The following is a 21,462-nucleotide window of genomic DNA, read 5'->3' as shown; positions in this document are numbered from 1 at the left end:
AGTCATATCTATAGACAAGTTTGAAGCAGGAAGAACAATGCATTTCTAATAAATCACTTTGTCTTCTGTGATCCCAAAGGAAAAGAAGGATGCTAAGTAAGTTTCTGTTTTTACACACTGATCACCTAAAACTGAGCTGCTGAATCACTGTAATTATAGTATCATCATATTATTAGCTGGGTATTATATTATTATCTAGCATATTATGATACTAGTTACTATTACACTATTGTCTCAATCTATTTGGAATTAAAGGCATTCTTGTAATTTGGGAAGGTGCCAAGTGTCCAAGTAGCAATCAGTATTCACCAAACTCCCCTTTGATGGGGATGTTACATCCTCAACTTTTGTCTTATTTGATAAGATAAATTAACCCTTTTCATATCAACTGGAGATCAGTGCTCCAACAAAATAACAACAGGAATAAAACTGCCTGTATCCCACCATCTAACACAGACTGAGGTATTCTGAAGAGTCAGTAAAAAGCACTTACTACACCGATTCCTTCAAAAGCAAATATTGCAGTCCCAAAAAACAGTGGGTATTTCTTCCAGCCAACCACAGGAGGCAGTTTTTGTGGATCTATTATATCCTGAAGAAAACAAAACAAAACAGTGCTATGTAAAGCACATTAGCTGTTCAACAATTTTGATTGAAGCATTACCCTATAGGAAAGAAAACTCAGCACATGTTGACAGTGGTGTATATATACATGGCCATTTACAATCCCAAACTTAGTTCTTTATACACATTTATAGCCACCTTCCCATCCACACAGACACATGTAGATATATTTATTCTAGGTTCACACTACTGACACTAGAAGTTTTCCCATTTAAAGTATCACACTGGTGTATATGAGTGAGCATCAATTAAAACAAAAGGGAAAGCTCACACCTCAAGCTTAATCCTCTGCAAACTTCTCAGCGTACTGAATTTTCCAATTTGCTTTCATACTGCACAGATATTCTTCCAAAACCATAAGGGACAGCAAAAGAAAATCATCTTAATACAAGCTGAGTTTCTGCAGAACAATTAATTCCAGAGTAATTAATCCTCTGCTTCCCAATCATCTCATAACACACACGTGACACGTGCTTTCTCAAGCAATAGCGTCACTCAGCACTTATCTACACTGTGCATGCAACAGCATCTTATCACTTTTCAAAAATCCTAAGAAATATAAATGCAGAGGTTTTTACATACGATTTTTTTTTTTCAACCATTGGTTTAATTTGTTCCATTAGGAAATGTCTCCAAATATGAAAAACAGCAGCAACCCAGAAAACGCAGCAACTATTGAACTTCTCAGGAGATGGACGTCTGCAATATGCATTCTTAAAGGGTAAATATTAATTTTTTCCTGACTGTACTGAAGAAATACTAGAAATAAACACTGCTGTTGAAATTGTTCTTCTGTTGCAACAAAAATATTGATCACAGATTAAAACGTTGCAAGTTCTGTGTATAGCCCATAAAAATTCACACATTCATCTACCCAAGGACTCCAATTTGCTATAATACGTATTTTTCTGAAGTGCAGCAATATTATCCTGTCTTTCAAAAGTACTGTAGAACTCTGTTTAAAGCATGTCTCAAGTAGTAAGGCACCTCCTCAAATTAAGTATAAGGTAATTCCACCTTTCAGAAATTGTCAGTCAATATCATATCTATCAGAGACCAACTGCCACGTGCAACAAACACTATTTGCCACACTGAAAACAAAAGACGGTAAATGTTTTTATACTCACTCTAACAATATACTGGTAAATGATCACCAGGCTGACAGCCATGGACAGATTGGCAAGCCATGAAAGCATGGACAGGCTCTTCAGGTCACGAATAAAGACCAGGAGGATCAAGAATGGCAGGAAACACAGCATGTATATTCGTAAATCAGTACTCCTTTTCTCAGAAGGACTGCTGGTGGCACTGACATTTATGGGAGCTGTCTTGTTTTCCAAGAATCCTTCATGGACCTGTAGAAATGAAAAGTAAAAAAAAAAATTATTGTGGTTGGACACTAGAGGGAAATTTTTCACCATGAGAACAATCATCCATTGGAATAATCTCCCCAGGGAAGGGGTGGGATTCCCCAAAGTGGAACGCTCTCAAGATTTGGATAGACAGGGTGGTGAGGCATCTAGTCTAGGTCATGCTTTGCCAAGAAAGGTTGGACCAAATGACCCTTGAGGTCCCTTCCAACCTGGTATTCTATAATTCTATGTTACCAAACAGTGCTAGCACTGAGTATATGGTCACTCTGCTAGTGCATCACTGCATATGGCAGTCACGCTGGGCCAAGAACAGCAAAGTGAAGAAAGGAGGACAGGCTGGAGATATAGTTGGCAATCACAGGATCATTGGCACTCCGAGACTTTCATGGGGTGATAATGTAAAACCAAGTGCATGTAAACCAAGTCACTCAAGTTGGCATGTTTGCCAAAACTCAGATTTTACAGGTCTAGGAGGAAAAAAAAATAATAATAAAATACACAATTCTTTCCATTGTTTCAAACAATCCACAAACTTAGGAAGACAGAATTAACTTAAAATTCTTTCATCTGAAACAAAAAGCACTGGATAGATTTTTTTCATTATGAAAAAGGGAAAGAGAAAAGATGCAATTCTGCAACCACATGCTTTCCAGAAATCTCACTTTAAGTGAAAACAGAGGACACCAGTCATCACGGAAACAATGGACTGTTTCCACTTTGCGAGAACCTTAAGTGTCACTTACAAGACATTTACCATCTGTTAGTTTTCAGTAAGAAAGCTACAAAAAGCTAAATACAGTTAGACCTGGATTTCAGTGAATTCATGCAGCTACAATAACTCTACTTTCCCAAGCAATACGTCAAACACTTAACCAAATTACTTCCCTAATGCCACGTGAGGTAAAGCTCTCTGTAGAAGTATCCTGCTTTCCCACCATACTTAAAACAGAAATACAGAAAAAAAAAATATACAGAAATACACTTTAACAGCCTTTCACCTTAACAACAGTCTCATGTGTTTACTTGCTTGCAGGCACTGACAGGCAGCCAAGCCGCTCTGCACACATGGACGTGTAAGGGGGTTTTCTAAGAAATACAATGTGATCTGAGCATGTAAGTCCCATTGAAAACCTCATCTACAATAAATATTCAACCCAGCATGCATTCAATTTATACAAATAACTGTAGCCTGACGAGCTATTAGAAAGCAAATTCCATTATTCCTTTAAAGAAAAGGATAACAGCAGGCAGGATACAGTTCAGGTTCTGAAATACATTTTTAAAATAGCAAATAGTTTCTCAAAAATGTCATGACTTAGAGAAACCTCCATCAGATCCTGCTGCTTAAAGTGTAAAGAAAGAAAGAAAAGCAAAAAAAATGAAATCCTGAACCTGCCCCATCCCTGGCAGTGTTCAAGGCCAGGTTGGACGGTGCTTGAAGCAACCTGGTCCAGTGGAAGATGTCACTGCCTATGGCAGGGGAGTTGGAACTAGGTGATCTTTAAGGTCCCTTCCAACCCAAACCAGTCTATGAATCTATGAAAGGTTAACATTGTAGAAGAGCTAAACAGACAAGAGTGATTGACAAGTGGAAGAAAGCTGAGTCAGAAAGTAAAATGGTAAAATTATAAGAAGTAAGGATCATTATTCTCCCTCTTAGAGTGAAGTGACTGGCTGTGGGAGACTTGACAGTAAACATTATACTAGTTTGTTCAGGTGCAGGCCAACATATACCATCACTCTGAAAGTGTTTTACTAGATGTTTTTTAAAAATTAATCAGATATCATTTAAAATTGTTCTAACAAGTAATAAAATACAAAGCAGTAGGAGGATTTTTTTTTTATTCTTTCTCATATGCTGTTTAGCTCAGTGCATGTTTACTGCTGATTGCGTTACAATGGACTGTGACTCACTGTCTGTCCAATCTCGTCTCCAAAACATTAGAATTAATATTATCTCAGATGCCTGTTCTGGACAACAATCACTTTCAATCTGCTGCTGCTCTTTACTAGTGCATCACTGCATATGGCAGTCACGCTGGGCCAAGAACAGCAGACATTATATCTAAGTGTCTTTTTCCTCAACAAAGCAACATAACCTGAAATATCATAGGAATATCAGCCAACTTAGTCAAATCTTTTTACTTATCCAGCCAATGGATCTATTCTTGAAAAAGACATACACACATATTATTTTGTATATGTCACAGAGCCCAGTGAACACTGTTCAACTTTCAACCTGAACAAACATTATCTGCATTTTGTTCTGTGCTTATCATGGATGTATCTGTGAGTTCCACAAACACTTCCCTAAACCACATGAGGAAATATCATTATGGTTTTAGAAAGGAAGCACACAGCCACTGAAGTCACTAGGCATAGTGACTGCAAAGGCATTAACTTACATGATGGTGTGATGTCTGAAACAGCTTTCTTTACAGGAGTGCTTCATCAAATGTCTCATTCACATAGCCCGAGCACAGCATTCATCAACTTCAGCTGTATCCAGGAAGATCAAACACTCATGCAAATCTGGTTACCAGATTCTTTATGTCAGCCACTCAAAAAATGTCTAATGCACAACCACTGACTGCAGAAAATTCAGTTCAACTGATGAACTTGCTTCTTGTAAGAGCTACCTCAGAAGCCAAAAATAATTCCCTTTCCTTAGTCTCTTCAACCAAGACCACTGTCTCATTGCCTGTATCCCTAAACCTTCTCTTTCTGTCATACAGTCTATGGACTTTTCAACATCTAGTGGGATCAAAACAGTAATCGTTGAACTCATTGGTTTCTCCTAATTCCTTTATTTCTTCAGCTCAGAGCAATACCCAGCACAATACACAAGGCCAGAGCTGGCACAAAACCAGTATGCTATCAGACAGATAAAGACTGTATCATAATCCTGTAATTTGGTATGAACAAACCAGATAAATGTTTCACAGTTTATTCAGTTGTGGTATTTCATTATCACTTGGTGCTCAACTTTACAACACTTGTAGTTTTATTTCCTACGCTTGGGGAGTTTTTTTTCCTTTTTACAAAAACTAGGGAAAAATCAAAATTCCACTTTTTAGCATCCCACTGATGGGTTATCTTTGAAGTGCTAAAGATCCAATAACGTGCTGCCACACAGCAACAACATGTTTTCATTTCTTAGCTATCAGCAAACAATGAAAAAAAAGGACACTTTTCCAGAGAACTCAGCAAATATTCACAAGCAAGTTGAGAAATGACAAGAGTCGACTTAAATTCTTCTGTTGCTCAAGCAAGAAAAGCAAACTATGGCATGAAAGAGGACCATGCTCTTTGGAGCACAGATTCTTTTTCCTACCCCTCCTATCCCACCATGTTCCTGCTTCAGTCTTGCTGCAGCCAAGCTCTTTTTTCCAGTTTCACCCTCCTTCTCCAGTTGTAGATAGCTTCATCCATAAGCCTCTTATTGCAACCTGCCAGAGTTTGGTGCTGCAAGAAAATATTCCTTAGGAAAAGCTTCATTTGAAATTTGATATAACTGGAAACAGGGTCTTGTAGCACAAAATGTCTAGAAAACACTGGTGTAATGCAGCCAATATTATTATAATCCCTGAGACACTAATGAGAAAAGATTTAGCACCAGAAGCTATACTGCATATCAGTAAGTGAGAAGGATACATCAAACATTTCATAGAATTCAAATGATGAAATAAGTATTTAGACTCACGTGCCCCACTGTGTCTAACTAAATATTCACCTCACAGTAATCTGGACTGATGAATATTCCATTCATGTGCCTGAACCATTTTAAAATACTTTGTCACATTTTAGTTCTCTGAAACAGCAAATAAAGCAAAGGAAGAGATTATTAAATTTGGGTTGGCACTAGTTTTAACTAAGACTATCAAAGAAAAGATCTCAGTGGAAATTCCCACTGGTTCCAGTGGACTTAATTTGCACACATCAGCATGCAAGCATGATCGGAGGAGTACAGAGCAAAATGCAGAGCTACTGGTCAAGAAGCTGTATTAGTAACATTTTTATTATGTTTTTCCTTTATCTCAGTTCTCCACACACGCCCCCCACTCCCTCTGTTCACCTCGTCTTCCCACTACCTCAAATACTTAGATTTTTAAGCAGCACCAACTTGTTTTCTCTGGTGCCCTCTACGGGACAGATTTCTGCAACAGAAAGTTGCCAGGAAGACTCTACAGACTTCACCCTCCCAGAAGAGAGAGCACAGGGCAACCTAAATCAAATACACTTGGAAGGTGAACTTCTGAATTGCTGATGGCTTCAATTCATTCACAGGGTACATGCCATGGGTCTCTGCAGCTACTGCTCTTGCAGTAGTTGCTTCCCTGTAAGCTTTTCAACTCTTCTTCAAGAAAGCAGCAACAGGTTCCTGAACAGCTTTCGTGGGTTGGGGTTTTTTTTTTTCCTCAAAATCTACAAAAGCCTCAAAATTTTTTCCTCAAAATCTACAGTCATTACGTGTTCAGTCTCATCTTTTGCTTAAGGTCAAAACACATATGTAACAACTGGTTGATCAGACACTTATCTGATAGGAAAAGCTCAAACTTACATTTACAAAGGATGCAATAAAAATCTCCACTTCAGAAGGCGAGCAAAAGGACATCAGATGTAAAATAGGATTTTCAGGTATTGAGATAGATTGTGACAGTAGGGCTGTAGGTTTTACAGTTGTGGTTAATTTTTTTCCTCTCCCAAAACACAAATTACAGAGTATCCAGCTTCCAAATCCACAAATTAAGCTCATATTCATCTGTAGAACTTGGAATACTGTTTAAACACAATATAAATACTCATCTACAAGGGGAGGAAAAAACATACTATCCTCTATGTACTAACTGCCCCACAGACAGAGAAGAATAAATTACTTATAGCTAGAATATAAAATAAAGGACTTACAATGCCAGTAAGAAATTTTAAGCTTCTACAAAGAATCAGCTGTCTAACAGATAGGAAAGCATTGGAACTGACTGCTGAAGAGGCTGCAGACATTTCAGTCTCAGGCATTTTTAAGAACAAGACTCAGGATTGGTTTACATCCAATGGATTCTGTGCCAGGCGAGACCATGCTAGAAAATGGAAAGGTCTAAACAAGAACCAAATAAAGATTTCAGTGACATGAGGTCATGAAAAAAAAAAACCAAAGTCAGCAGAAGGCCTGGCCAAAAAGAGCAAAGAAAAAAATAAAAACAGAGATATGGTAACATTACTCACTTGTTTCACATTTTCTGCCAAGAACACAACATAAACACTACAAAATCCCAGCTGTGTTATCACTAGGAAAAAGTCAACAATATACCTGAGGAAGAAAAAACAAACATACATTATACTTAGGAGACAAACAATAAGCCCATTTCTACCTAATATGCAATTACTGCTCCTTTTTACACTAGTTAATACGCTAGATTCAAATGCCACATTAATCACATGAGCACTGCAATGCAGGTTCCTAGTACATCAAGTCTACTAATGTAAGGGAAAGAAACTTTTATTGTCATTGCCACTTTAAAGTAGCTGCATGACATCACTGCAAAATTTAGTGCATACTTCTCCATTATTTGTACATTATATTTAAACATGAATCAAATAACTGCTTTGCTTCCTTTCAGAACAAATATATTGAAGCAATTAACATTTGCAGTGTCAACTTGCTTTAAGAAGAGTGAACTCTGATGCAGAGAAATGTGTTTATGATAAAAGAGAATGATAACAAATTACTTCATTACATTACACAGTACAGAATGCACTTCTGGTTATACTACATCTCTTCCTGTATTACTGAATTCTTTTCTTCACAGCTCTCGCAGACCTGAAAATTGAAATGCCTAACAGAGAGAGACACTCTGCAATTCTCCCATCTCTCCACTACCAGCTCATTGCAGGAAATAACAAATAACACTGCATAAAAGTATTTCAAGCACAGAGAACACATTCTTAAAGCAGGTAACATCTTAGTAAGAAGGAACTCTAACCATTTCAAGTGTAGCCATTGATTGTTTAATAACAAAATTATTAAACTAAATTTTAATGCAAACTTACCGTCCCCAAGAAGCTCGTTTCTGAAGAGCAGTGAGGGGCCCCACTTCCATGGCATAACTAACTGTATCACTATACCCCAGTGAGGACTTTTTCATCCTGAAATCAAAGATTGAAGAAAAAACTGAGTTACTGGAAACTATGAGGGCTTAGATCCCTACCTTGAAAACACTGGTGGCCTCCCAGGACTATAAGTAATCACCTGTGGCACCATTCTGTGGCTTGGGCTTCTTTCCCCCAGGAAGGGCTATTCAGCACTCCACAAGCATATGAACCACAATGCTGGTTCCCCCTAATTCAACAGTACTAAATCAGTTTCTTACGAAACAAGTTTCTTGATAAATTAATCCAAAATCAGGTTCTTATATCATCTTAAGAAATTAATCTCAAATATAAAAGTCACAAAGAACTTCAAAAGGATTCAACAGATTTTCCTGGACAAGCAGTCAATTGCAGTTTTTTCAGTGATCTGAGTTTTATGTACACCTTCAAAGGCCGTTTAAAACTACAGAGCAAAAAGGAAAGAATTCAGGAATGACAGGATCCCTTCACAGTACAATATCATGTTAAACTGATATTTTCCATGACAGGGACAAGAACAGTTTTGTGATTCTGTTCAGTTCAAACCCTTTGTTGCACTTTTTAAAAATGAGACCCTCCTGTTTAACACCCAAAATATAAAATTTGAATGACAGAGCATTTTGATTACTAGTGACTTATTAAACACTTTTAAAAACTGCTTCCCCCCCAGTATTGTACATCTCACTTGGAGGCATATCTAATGTTTATCTTCATCATTTTAACACATTCCTTCAGCACTAGAATTTCAAAGAATCAGGTTATCACAATCCAGACAAAGCTCACAAATAATCATGAAAGACATTAACAACAGTTCTTAGTTTATCTTTTATTCCTATGAAGTACTTATAAACTGGATGCTTTTCAAAGCTATGAAGATTCAGAAGCCATGAAGAAAGCTATGTGGATAAAGAAGGACTAAAGGATTGAAGCCAAGCAATTAAAACTGCAACGAGAAAGACCTGATTATATGCCAGCAAAGATAGGGAACAAGATACTGGGCAACACGAGTTAAACCAACTTCATTTTGTGTATGAGCAGAGAACAAACATTTTTTCAATATATTAAAGTATAGCTATGATTTCTAAGTTGCTTAATCCAAATTGGAGTGTTGCTTCTTGCAAGTTCAGGTTTCTGAACTGAAGAGAAGAAACTGCTACAGCATCAGGACATTCTGTAGGCCAAAAATCAGAAATAGAAAAGAAGAAAGAAAAAAAAATAATATTCAAATTCAGCAACGGAATTAGTAGTTCCACATTTACCTCTGACATAGACAGTGGCTGCAACGTACCAAGATGTGCATACAATGAACAGATATAACTCCTATGAACACAAGGCTGATTGGTCCAATCTGGTATGGGAAAAAAAGAAAAGACAGGAAATAAACAGAATTTTTCATTAAAATAACCTGGGAGAAAATCTTTACATGCAAAAACATTTACATTGCAGCAAATAAATTGAGGATTCAAAATTTTATGTAACTGGACGTTTTTCCCCCCGTCTCAGATGGGGATTCGCATTCCTTACTTCTAGTTCACTACTTGAAAGAAGGCTACTCAGGGTCGGTCAAGCCACAGATACCAAATGAGTGTGAATAACTTCACTCCTCTAAAAGCTTCATTAAGATATGAGCCAAAAAAAATCTGTTAAGAGAGAAAACTGCATATACTGCACAATTCAAAACAGTGGTTTGAACTACTTTAAAGTGGCAATGACACTTTCCCTTGCATTAGTAGACTTGATGTGCAGTATAAAAAACTGCCAAACCCCTGATAATTTCTACTATTACAAGTTATAGGTAATTTGAAAATTAAATAATTTGCTTCAGAGTAAAAGTTTGACCAAAAGTTTTCACAGAAGGTACTTGCTTTTCACATGTAACTTTCATTCTTAAACTGAACATCCAGTAAGAAAGAATTACAGGATTATTTAGTCGTAAGGTGAAAATGTCACTTGATTAAATTTAACCTAGCTTAGGAAATAAGCCTGGTACTTTGTTACCCAGAATAAACAAGCTGTGCAGAAACACAAGACTGATTTAACAAGCTGATGCTGCATCCTAGGACATACGATCTGTACAAAGATATCCGATGTAAAGAAATCTGTACAAAGATAAGAATAACAATGCCTGTGAGTCTGGGTGAATCAAAGTCTTTTTTTCTAACAAAGTTTTTATTTTCACTAGAAAAACACTTTAGCTAAGCTAAAATATAACACAGTCTTCAGGGTAAAGCAGTAACTTAAAAAAAAAAGAAATCCTCAACCTTCAGTACTAAATTCACCAGTCCAAAGAGGAAAAATAGAACACAATTCTCTTGAAGTTGGAAGTGACAAACAAAAAGTATGGAGATTTTAGTTTTTCAGGCTTAGACACACATCGGTAGATCTTCCTAGATAATTTTTCTAATAACTGAATTCTTACCACAATGCCAGCATTTTTTATAGCAAGTGGAAGGCCAAGAAGCCCAGTTCCAATGTTTCCCTTGAGGAGGTGTGTCAGTGTTTGTGTAAACCTGAGGATGAAAATAGAAAGTCATGTCAGAAGTACACTGAGACTGGGGGAAGGAGGGAGAAACAGAAAAAACAAAACCACACCCTCTGTCACTTATTAATAAATGGATAAATTCTGAGCTTCGACTACTTCAAGGTGGTTCAGCTACTTTAAATGATGTCTGGCATATTCAAATAATGTTCTTATTCCTCTTTACACGTGAGCTCCCTCAAATAGAATATACAAGTCTGATCTTCGGTTCTTTCCTCCAGCTTGTGAAATGTTATTTTCTGTGCAATTTTACTGTCCTTTTGCCTCAGAGTAAAAATTACCAAGTTTCAACAATGCTATTTTAGAATCAGTAACATTCAAAACAATGGCCAGCTGCAAATCACAAGTCTGACAGCCAAAGCTTTATTAAAAGAAAACAAAATCTTCACAGGTTCTTCTAATGAAGCTTTAATAAACTGATTATTTCCAAAGTCATCTTAAGTTTCTTTACAATAACATACAATCAATCAAAACTTTCTTTAAACAGTGCTTAGATTTTGAGTGACCCAATCACTTTACAAATCAGCACCTTAGAATATTTTATGGCCAGTATATTGCTAGCTTCTGAAGAACAGAGAACCTACTCAAAAGGGCGGCTTTTTGGCAGAACTATGCAAAGTCCCAATGTATTACTACAAAATTGTACTGCGGATGCAAGAAAACCCCTTAACAGTTCAGTAAACTACTCATGAGAAACAAACTGGAAGCAACAAATTTTAACAAGCTGATACTCAAGAGTAATACGTACGTAATGCCTTCTGCACTACCAAGCTGGTAATGCTTCTCAACTGGCAGAATAGCATTTTCATGCTCTTCATCTGAGATGCCATCCGAGTTTTGTTCATCAATTAAAGGCTTCATTACTTCCATGTCTGTACAACAGAGTTAACACTACATTAGCACTAGAAACAAGCTTATCGTTTAGAAGTAAAGCATGACTCAAAGTTCCCAAACACATGCCATGAGGTTTGCATGTGTTCCTAACTATACAGCTGATTTAGGCAGATAGCTATGCTCAGCCCAAGTTTGCACAGGGAATTCTCTCTCTTTCAAGCAGCACACCATCTCATTAGCATTATTATTATGGCCAAACAATAGTTTTTCATTAAGAAAAGCAACTTTATCATCATAATGTCAATGCTTTTGATCATTTTGCAAGCTAATATAAGAAAAGCAAACCAGAAGAGTCATTCATTGCTACGAAAGGATGAGATCTTGCCCACCATTAGCTACTGCAAAACCAAGCATTCAGTCTACTCTTATCAGTGGTGAGCAAGGGCACTTCCCACAGTCACCCCATCCTAAAATGGGTATGTAAGACAGGTACTGCAGAGGATCTCTCCAGTCACTGGCAAGAGAACCAAGATGAAGCAATTAGAGTGCATGCTTTGAAACCTGAAATTCCATGAACCTTTTTAAGTACCATAAACTGCCACCGCAGTCAACAAATGCAATTCCGCCATCCAGCCAAATAACAGCGCCAAGCAACAGCAAGCAGCCAGCAGTGAACAAAATTGCCTTTCAGGCAAAACTAACAGCTTACACCAGTTTAATGTTGATTAAATTATAACTACTTATTTTTAAATTACTACAGTTAAGCAAAACAAATCCTGCCAAGAGCAAAAAGATTACTTCTTACACTTGCCTACCACAGTATCATTCAAAAAACACAGAATCATAGAATGGTTTGGGTTGGAAGGGACCTTAAAGCTCATCCAGTTCCAACCCCCTGCCACGTGCAGGGACACCTTCCACTACACCAGATTGCTCCAAGCCCCATCCAACCTGGCCTTGAACACTGACAGGGATGGGGCAGCCACAGCTTCTCTGGGCAACTTGTACCAGTGCCTCACCACCCTCAGATGAAAAGATTTTCTCATATCCAATCTAAATCTCCTCTATTTCAGTTTAAAACCCTTTCCTCTTCTACAGGCACTACAGGCCCTGTTAAGTCTGTCTCCAGCTTTCTTACAAGCCCCCTTTAAGTACTGGAAGGCTGCCGTGATGTCTCCCCAGAGCCTCTTTTCCAGGCAGAACATGCCCAGCTCACTCAGCCTGTCTCCACAGCAGAGGTGCTCCAGCCCTCAGAGCACTTTTGTGCCCTCCTCTGGACTTGGTTCAACAGCTGTCCACATCTTTCTTGTGCTGGGGATCCCAGAGCTGGATGCAGTACTCCAGGTGGGTTCTCATGAAAGCTGAGCAAAGGAAGATCATGTATGGTGGCAATTTTATACCCTTTCCTAAGCTAACAGCAGTATCATAATAGTCCTTTTCTAAAATTTGCATGAGGCGATTGCATTTCCAACCATACACTGCTGGAACACAGCACGGAGAAGTTCCCCTCCATGAGCAAAAACTACTGCTAATGCATGACTCACATACACTAACCTTCACTGGCCTTGCATTTTTGCAATGGAACATTTTGTCATCAAGCTTTCCCAAGCTTTCACTTAAATGACTTCCCATATAAATGATCATCGAGCACATACAACTTTTACAACATGTTCTGCTTTCTCATCTTTTCCTTCTCTGCTGGTTCCACTAAAATTATCTCTGTATTAGAACAACACAAAAATACTTTGGGTTTGATTGTCTCACCTTTGTGCATTTGCCTCCATGACATTACATTTCTTCTCCGCCTCATAATGACTCATTTTTTAATGCATACAGTACAAACGTCTATAAAAATCTTTGTAACTTCTCCTCTATGTCTTTTGGTATATGTTGTTCTGTACTTGGACCTTTCTCCAGGCAGTCTGCCACCTCAAGATTTGTTGACAAGATTCAGAAAGACCCATAAAACTGCCAAAAATTGGAACAGAGTTCTCTGAACTACAGCACACAGCCTCACAACTGAGAAAAACAAGTCCAAGCAGGTGCTCTTGGCATACTTTCTTATTCCAACTTTACAATGCTTCAAGACAGTTGTGGTCCTTTTTCATTGCAAAGTCTTCCTTACTACGGAACCTTCTTAACCCAAAAGAAAAGTGACAGTGAATTTAACAGTCCCTGCTTTTTAACTTGAGCCACTGGGGTAAAAAAACTGACCATCCTTCCAAGGAAAAAAATAGTGTCTAAATACATATATTATGGTAGCTTGAATATTGATTTCTGAGTCCTGGGGAGGTATAAGGTACATATCTTTTAGGACCTGTTTTCCCACACCATTCTGCTATTAGTGTCACTTATGCAACAGACCATCCTAATTTCATACTCAATCACCTTCCCAGATGAAAGCTATCACTGCTTATGACAGAAAAGCCACGCATTATAAAAGAGATTTGTTTTGAAAACCACATCAAAGTTTTATTTACAAAGTGGCTCAACGTACAAAGTAACACATTTCATACAAAACTTGAGTCCCAGTAGCATAGAACCTCCTATTTGAAAGGAGTAGCTGCTGTTCTGTAGTTACTACACACAAGAACTGAACTACTTTCTGCTGCGTATCAGTTATCTACATTCTGCTTTCAGTACACACCATTCTAACTTCTCCAATATCATTGGTCTGTCTACTGGTTGAAATGAATGAAGAGCTGAATGTCAATAAAAGTTAACAGAGTGGCAGGATCTTAGGTACTTCTTTAAATGTGCTTCTTTCAAACACAGTTAAGCAAAAGCCTCCAGACAACATTGAAGTGTCAAGCTGTTGAGTGTCAGAACAGTGTTTTTACAGGGAATTTCCTTATGTGAAGAACACAGCACCAGATGTTCCTGAGAGAAGGGAAAAATTCACCCATTGAAAATGGGTCTATTTCACCACACAGAAAGAAGGTAATTTACCCCAAATGTTTCACTAACGAACGTTTTAAAACTGCATTCAATTGAAAGTAACATTTGCATACATTTCTTTTTATAGATACAATCTCTGCAACCTTCAGTGCACAGTATTTGCAGTATGTAACTGATTTTATTGCTATTAGTTTACCGTACTGCTGTACTTCTAACACTTCTAAAATGCTGATCAAATTGGTATCCTTAAAACAAAAAAGGAATGAAGTTCATCCAATGCATCTCAAAAATACATCTCAAAAATACAGCCAGGCCTTCCAAAGCTCCAAGACCATTGACACCAGCTTTTCTCTGGGGTGATAGCTGGTCACAACAGCAGCAACAACGAGAGCACAGTCAAAGACTCAGTTAATTATCTTCTATGAGTGGCCTTCTTCACCAGACAAGAGGCACTTACTTTAACTCCGTTATTATGGAAACACTTGTCTGAGCATATGCTCTTTGGAAACAAAGAAACTCTTTTCTTAAAAACAGGATTCAAAGCAACTGTGATAACTACATTTAGTACAAGTTCCCCTGAAATACTGCTATTTGGTCTCTATTCTAGCCACAAAAATGCTCTTGAATTGCCTCTTTTCTCCATTACTCCCCTTTTATCCCATGAGTGGTGCATAGCTTTGGCCTAAAACACGTGAATCCGTTAACAGTAATGTTATTGGGACATAATATAAAGTTTGGATCATGCAACTTCCTAAGCATAGGTTTTCATTTGAGGATAGATCTCCACTGTTGGAATACTGAGGCTATGTCCTTATGGCACAGCCCATACTTACAGTGACATTCAGATTTGTGAAACATCCACATATCATGGATCCAAACTTGTAGCCTAGAGCATAGCAGGCAAGAAAGCTTGAGCTTTCTCTGTCCCATAAAGCAGATGCATACTCACAAAATAGAAGAGCAGGTGTCCTGCATGCTGGGACCTAGTCTGAAATTGACTATTCTGGGAAGTCCATGGTCACTGCCAGAAAATGGGCATGGAATACGCACATTTGATTCCTTCCTAGAGAGGTTATGTGCAGTTTAAATGTGCAGCTATGAGAACATGATACCTGAATCAGAGGGGAAGTCGGCTGCCTGCTGCCTCACAACGCACATGGCACAGAGCACACCTCAACCTACATTAGGTCCATGTCCACCGAGCTGTCCAGATTGCATCCGAACACCACACGCTATTGATGACCCAATCCAGCCCTCAGTCACACAACTCACTGAAAATTTTGCATCAACTTTATTCAGCACAACTAAGAATGAAGGAATTCACTTTCGTATACCCTTTTGTTTGCACTTGGCCAAAGTACCAGCCAATTTTCAGCCCTGTCTTTCCTTCAGCTAATGTGAATTTCTTCTCTCCTCTTGCCACCACAACATTCTTTCCAGATTAAACGCTGGCTCCTGATTGTCTTTAACAGTTCTTTAAATAGCCCTCATTGTTTCTGCTTTCTTCTGTGAATGCCCATGCAAGCAGGACACCAAAGAGCTCTGCAAGTACTGCAAGGAAAGCGACACAAAGTGCATTTCAACTTCTTCCAGAATTACCTCTGCAACATTAAACTGATCCCTTAACTCACTGGAGAGGTAAATCACTGCTTCATTACAGCTACAAGTCACACTATAATCATGCATAAATGTCAACACCATATCCTCAAAGACCTCTGACGAATTTCAGTCACTACTCAACTACTAGTTACACACTGAGATTATGATTAATGTAGTGTTTAAATCGTTATGACCAGTATTTCCAGTTTAGTATCTTCAAGTGTATTTCTCTATCTGCTAGAATTTGCCAGCATCTTGCCAACATTCATGCACATACTGCCAAAGAAGCCTTCGAACTGTTACTAAATGTACTTAATTCTAAAGCTTTTATAGCACACTCAAGCAATCCCTTGGTTCAAAAGCTCTGCAAAGAAATGAATTTTCACCCAGAACTTCAGTTAAGTTTTCCACACTGTTCAAGCAATTAACACTTTCAAAACTAACTGAACCTCTTAGGTCCACATGAGATAAAACTCATCTCCACCATCTACATTTTATGGGAGAAAGAGTGACAAGAGGATGAAGCAGTTTGCCAGGGCCACATAGCAATTTAAAAGGCTAAGGAAATCCTAAAAACAAAGCCAAATGCAATTTTCCATTGCTCCTTTGGAGAAGGTCACCCTCCCAGACAAACTCCATCTAAAACCCCTTTTCCAAATCCAACTTAGCAATATGATCTGTTGGGTTTTTTTTTTTCCTTCAGGGTTTTGAAGTCAGTGCTGTCAAACAGAAACAACTGGATTTGACATGTAAGCGTAAAAAGATTTGGGGGACAGGATATAGCTTATGGTTGTTTACATCAACTGCCTTCCTCATTTACAGGTAGAAGGAGCACACAGATCTTGTTGGAGCACCACTTCATGGATACGTTAAATGCTTGGCAAAAAGCACTAGGCAAATAGGTCTTGTAGATACTTCACTGGTCAGTCAGCTTCTAGACAAAAACACACTATCAGGGCCAGAAACACAGCACAAGACTCACTGTCCTGTGAAATGTGTTTATTAAGTAGAGGGTGACCCAGTGCCTCTGTAATAGGGATGAAGATTCAATTCAATAAGCAGCTGTTTTGACTGCTGGTTAAAAGAGAAAATCAGAACCACAGAATCTTCACACTACCCTAAAATGTGGGCTTATGCTGATATTTTCTCACGGGCTACAGACTGCCATCCATATCCATGATCCAGATGGCATACCAGCGCATCCGTCACCTAACCAAGCCTGTGACACGACAAGTTTAGTGATCAAGATTCTGAACAGCAGACACAGTCAAGGAGACATCACTACAGTGTAACCAAGAAAACACACTGATATCAGATGGCAACCACAACTGTGGTAACAGAAGCAGCTTGGTGTCCCCACCAACTGCATTCAATATATGATCTTAACACTGTGGAGAGGCTTTTCAATTCAGCATTCTGAACCAGGGCTCTCAAGAAAAGTGTAGTTACAAAGAGAACCTTGTCACTAAGTATTTCCTAAATCTGCATGGGTTCAGCAAACAGCTCATCCTCTGATACTCAGTTACTCCCTCAACCACAAAGAAATATCTGTTCCTGCACTTTTCACCCTATAAATAGCGTCCAGCATTTCTCCAGAAGGCATCAAACTGCAAAGTACAGCGTTGTCCACGAAGCCGACATGGATCTGGCAGCATCTGCCACATTACTCATGCATGTACTTCCACAACCACTGAAGAAATAAGAGATCAACACGAAGTGACTGTGAATGGCAGTGCTAAGGGCATGCTGGTCCAGATCAATAGGCTTCTGTCAATTTCTCTAGTTCAAGAGGGAGCTAACAGAGAATCCCACTCAACCACACGCAATCCAGCTCCCTTTTTATTTTCCACAACTCCTACTGAATACAAGAGACACAAGAACAAAGAAACCCCCTCCAACTAAAATGTATTTTCCAGAATTAGAAAAGAAAACTCATCTGGTTTAAAAACTCCTACAAAATATTAATAATTACATTTTTCAGGCTAGTAAAAGTTAGCATTAGCTTTTATTGTGTTTATTTTTCCAAGAACTTTAAAGTTATGCTTCATGCAGTTATTTGAATCACTCTTTATTTTTCTTTGGAAAACATATCTTGCGTGTCATTTATTTCTCTCCATTACAGGATGTAACTTAATAAGAGTAGATTTATCCTGCTTTATGGTAGAATTTATTAATCCTGAGAACAGTTGTTTCCAAACAAATGTTTAAAGTCAATAATGCCACTGGGTAAGCAGGAAGAACTGTTTGCTTTTGCATCATTACCTGTCAAATCCAGAAGCCTAATGAAACAAGATGCTTGAGTTATTAACCAGAGCATACACAGCTCTCCATAGTTTATTACACGCTCTCAGTGGAGCTCTTTTACACCAACCCACAGTGGATCATTTATTTGGGAAGATGTCAGTCTTAAATAACCCACTATCCTGTTTAGACTAAGCTACACATTTCTACATGATTAACACACTTCCAACAGATGACACATTGGTAAGACTCAGGTTTTATTGAGTATTTAACAGGACCAAAGCATGTAAAAAACTTCTGAAATCTTATCAGGTGTTGATCTTCATTTATGAACCATTAATCTCATAAAATATTCTGGTTCTAAGACAAACTCTGTCAGATCTGTGAAATTTAGCAAAAAACAGTCTAAAATTTCTGCCTGCCACCTATGTCAGGAGGTGGCAACGTCTCACTGTAAGATGAATCAGCCTCTAGGACAATAAAATCTGAAGCACATCGCCTGCTTCCCAGCATTATCACTGGCCAGGATGAATTCTTTGGATTACAGTGGAACATCACTTTGAGAGGAGATTTTCAGTCCGCCCAGCTCAGCATCAGCTTCACTTTATAAGTCAATATGTTACCAGTTCTCTCTTGTCCATCTACCGACAGACAAATTAGGAGGTGAACATATATATATGCCTTCCTGCACTCAGATTTAAAGGTCCGAAGACTAATCTGCAATAAATACATCCAATATATCAACACACATACCCCCCAAAAGCCCAAATAAACCACAACCCTTTACCGAAGATAACAGCATCACCTAACAACGCAGAAAAAGCGTTTCCACTAATTTCCATGCAAGACCGCGGCTTCCTAAATACACCTGTGGCCAGCCAGGTGCCACAAACGCCTTCAGGAGCCGCCCCGATCGGCGGGTTCCGGGCAAGCGGGGCCGCTGCCTGCCCCAAGCCCCGTTGTGGCGAACCCCGGCCGGGTCTCCCACTCTGAGCCCCTGGCCCGGCTCCAGGCGCCCAGCCCTCGCCGCCCGCCTCCCCATCCCCGCTGCGCTGCAGGGGAGAGCGGCCGGACAGCGCTCACCCCTCCCCTAGGTGGGATGGTTCATCCCGCCCGCCTCGATGCGCTGAGCACTGCAGCGCATCCCCCGTGGGCCGAACCATTCCGCCTCGAGGGGAGGGGGATAAAGTTAGCCGGCCGCTCTTCATGCTCACGCCCCCTCCCTCTCCGCGCCGCGGCGCGCCGCCGTCCCGCAGCCCCTCGGCCGTTCCCGCCGCCCCGCACGCCTCACCCAGCTCCTCCCGGCTGGCGCCGTCCATCTCCCCGCCGGCTCGCCGCTCGCCCTTCCGCCAAGGTGGAGGCGGCCGGCGCGGCGCATGCGTCCCGCGGGAGTGAACCATAGACACTAGCGGGAAAGACAAGCCCCGCGCTGGGCGGGCGTTGGTCCTCCTGGTCTCCGTGTTTCCCTTTAAGCATCTGCCCTCGGCATTCCCAGGCCTGCGTCCTGTGCACGGCACGGCTTGTCCCTGCGGGTGCTGGGCTCCGCAGTCAGCCCCCAGTGGCATCGGTTGCTGGATGTTCTCCCCTCGCACCCCTGGGTCTCACTCACACAGCGCTTTCCTCTGCCTCCTGGGTGCCTCCTGGCCCGGCCGCGCTGGTGCGGCCATGAACGGCTTCCTGCAGAGCTCCAGCCACCCCTCACAGAATCATAGACTAGTTTGGGTTGGAAGGGACCTTCAAAGGTCATCTCGTCCAACCCCCTTGCAATGAGCAGGGACACCTTCAACTAGATCAGGTTGCTCAGAACCACATCCAGCCTGACCTTGAATGTCTCCAGGGATGGGGCATCCACCACCTCTCTGGGCAACCTGTGCCAGCGTTTTACCATCTCTCATTGTAAAGAATGTTTTCCTCGCATCCAGCCTTAATATCCTTTAGTTTAAAAACATCACCTCTCGTCCTGTCGCAACAGGCCCCGCTAAAAATTCTCTCCCCATCTTTCTTACAGGCCCCTTTTAAGAACTGAAAGGCTGCAATAAGGTCTCCCTGGTGTCTTCTCCAGGCTGAACAACCCCAACTCTCTCAGCCTTTCCTCATGGAGAGGATCATTTTTGTAGCCCTCCTCTGGACCCTCTCTAACAGGTCCATGTCTTTCCTGTACTGAGGACTCCAGAGCTGGATGCAGCACTCCTGGTGGGGTCTCACCCGAGCAGAGGGGCAGGATCACCTCGTCAAGGGTCGTGTTCCCTTGGATGCAGCCCAAGATATGACACTGCCGGCTCATATCCAATCTTTCATCCACCAGTACCCCCAAGTCCTTCCCTCTGTGGTACTCTCAATCTCTTCATCCCTCAGCCTATGTTGATACCAAGGGTTGCCCCAAGCCTGCACTTGGCCCTATTGAACCTCGTGAGGTTCGCATGGACCCACCTCTCAAGCCTGTCCATGTCCCTGTGGATAGGCTCCCATCCACTGGGATGGGATCATGCCTCGGAGAGAGCAGCAGGCCTGAGGCGAAGCATGCGGCTGATCCCTTGCCATGTGCAACAGCTCATTTGGTTATGAAGCACTGGGTAATTTGTATTTGCCTTCCAGCACTAGAAAATGAACTTGTATCCATATTTTATTCCCCTTCAGAGCTGTTCAGGAGCAGCTGCTTTTGGATCAGCACAGGCTGCATTATGGGAATTAGTGTTGCTCATTGTGTCTGCTGTGGCTCCAGGTCGGATGGCCCCATAAAGCCCTGCCGACATCTGCTGCCATCTGTAAGGCTGGGGAGCCCAGCTTCAGACAGGGCACTGCAAGCATACAGCCATGATTAATAACCAAAGGCTGAAAACAAATTAATAACCAACATGCTCAGCTTGTCAAGAGATTTGCAGTTTGGCCTCCTAAAAGCCAATCAGCTTCAACAAGCTCAAGTTATTATATCTATGTGAAACAAGAAGTGATTCAAAAGGACATTTGTGAGAATCATAGTTAATGATGGATCAACTATCAGAACAAAAAGTGTTATTAATATCAAGTGTTACCTGTAAGTAATCATTTGATAGCAAATTACTCACTTCCTGAAACTGATGTTCCACTTCTTGTAGGCTCCGCAGGAACACTGCATCTTCTCTGCACTCTTGTAGATAAGAATATTTATTAACGGCTTCACCAATAAGCAAAATAAATGTTGGGGAAATGCAGACAGTGCAACAATGCAAAGCAGCAGTTCAGAAATCC

At 40.3% G+C, this 21,462-nt stretch overlaps 1 protein-coding gene across 1 annotated transcript in view; it reads right to left on the bottom strand.

The window, feature by feature from the left end:
- SLC36A4 (solute carrier family 36 member 4) overlaps positions 1-19,634 on the bottom strand; it is a 64,198-nt gene extending 44,564 nt beyond the window's left edge. The window contains 10 exon segments of the mRNA XM_030477456.1: positions 494-592; positions 1,752-1,979; positions 7,221-7,305; positions 8,046-8,141; positions 9,383-9,471; positions 10,543-10,633; positions 11,411-11,534; positions 19,526-19,556; positions 19,558-19,610; positions 19,613-19,634. Coding sequence (XP_030333316.1) covers positions 494-592; positions 1,752-1,979; positions 7,221-7,305; positions 8,046-8,141; positions 9,383-9,471; positions 10,543-10,633; positions 11,411-11,534; positions 19,526-19,556; positions 19,558-19,610; positions 19,613-19,634 — 918 coding nt within the window.
- Positions 19,635-21,462: the final 1,828 nt, after the last annotated feature.

Source organism: Strigops habroptila, chromosome 2 (assembly GCF_004027225.2).
Source record: "Strigops habroptila isolate Jane chromosome 2, bStrHab1.2.pri, whole genome shotgun sequence".
NCBI classification, from domain to species: Eukaryota; Metazoa; Chordata; class Aves; order Psittaciformes; family Psittacidae; genus Strigops; species Strigops habroptila.
The sequence above is the reverse complement of the archived record's forward strand: the minus strand, read 5'-3'. Positions and strand labels throughout refer to the sequence as shown.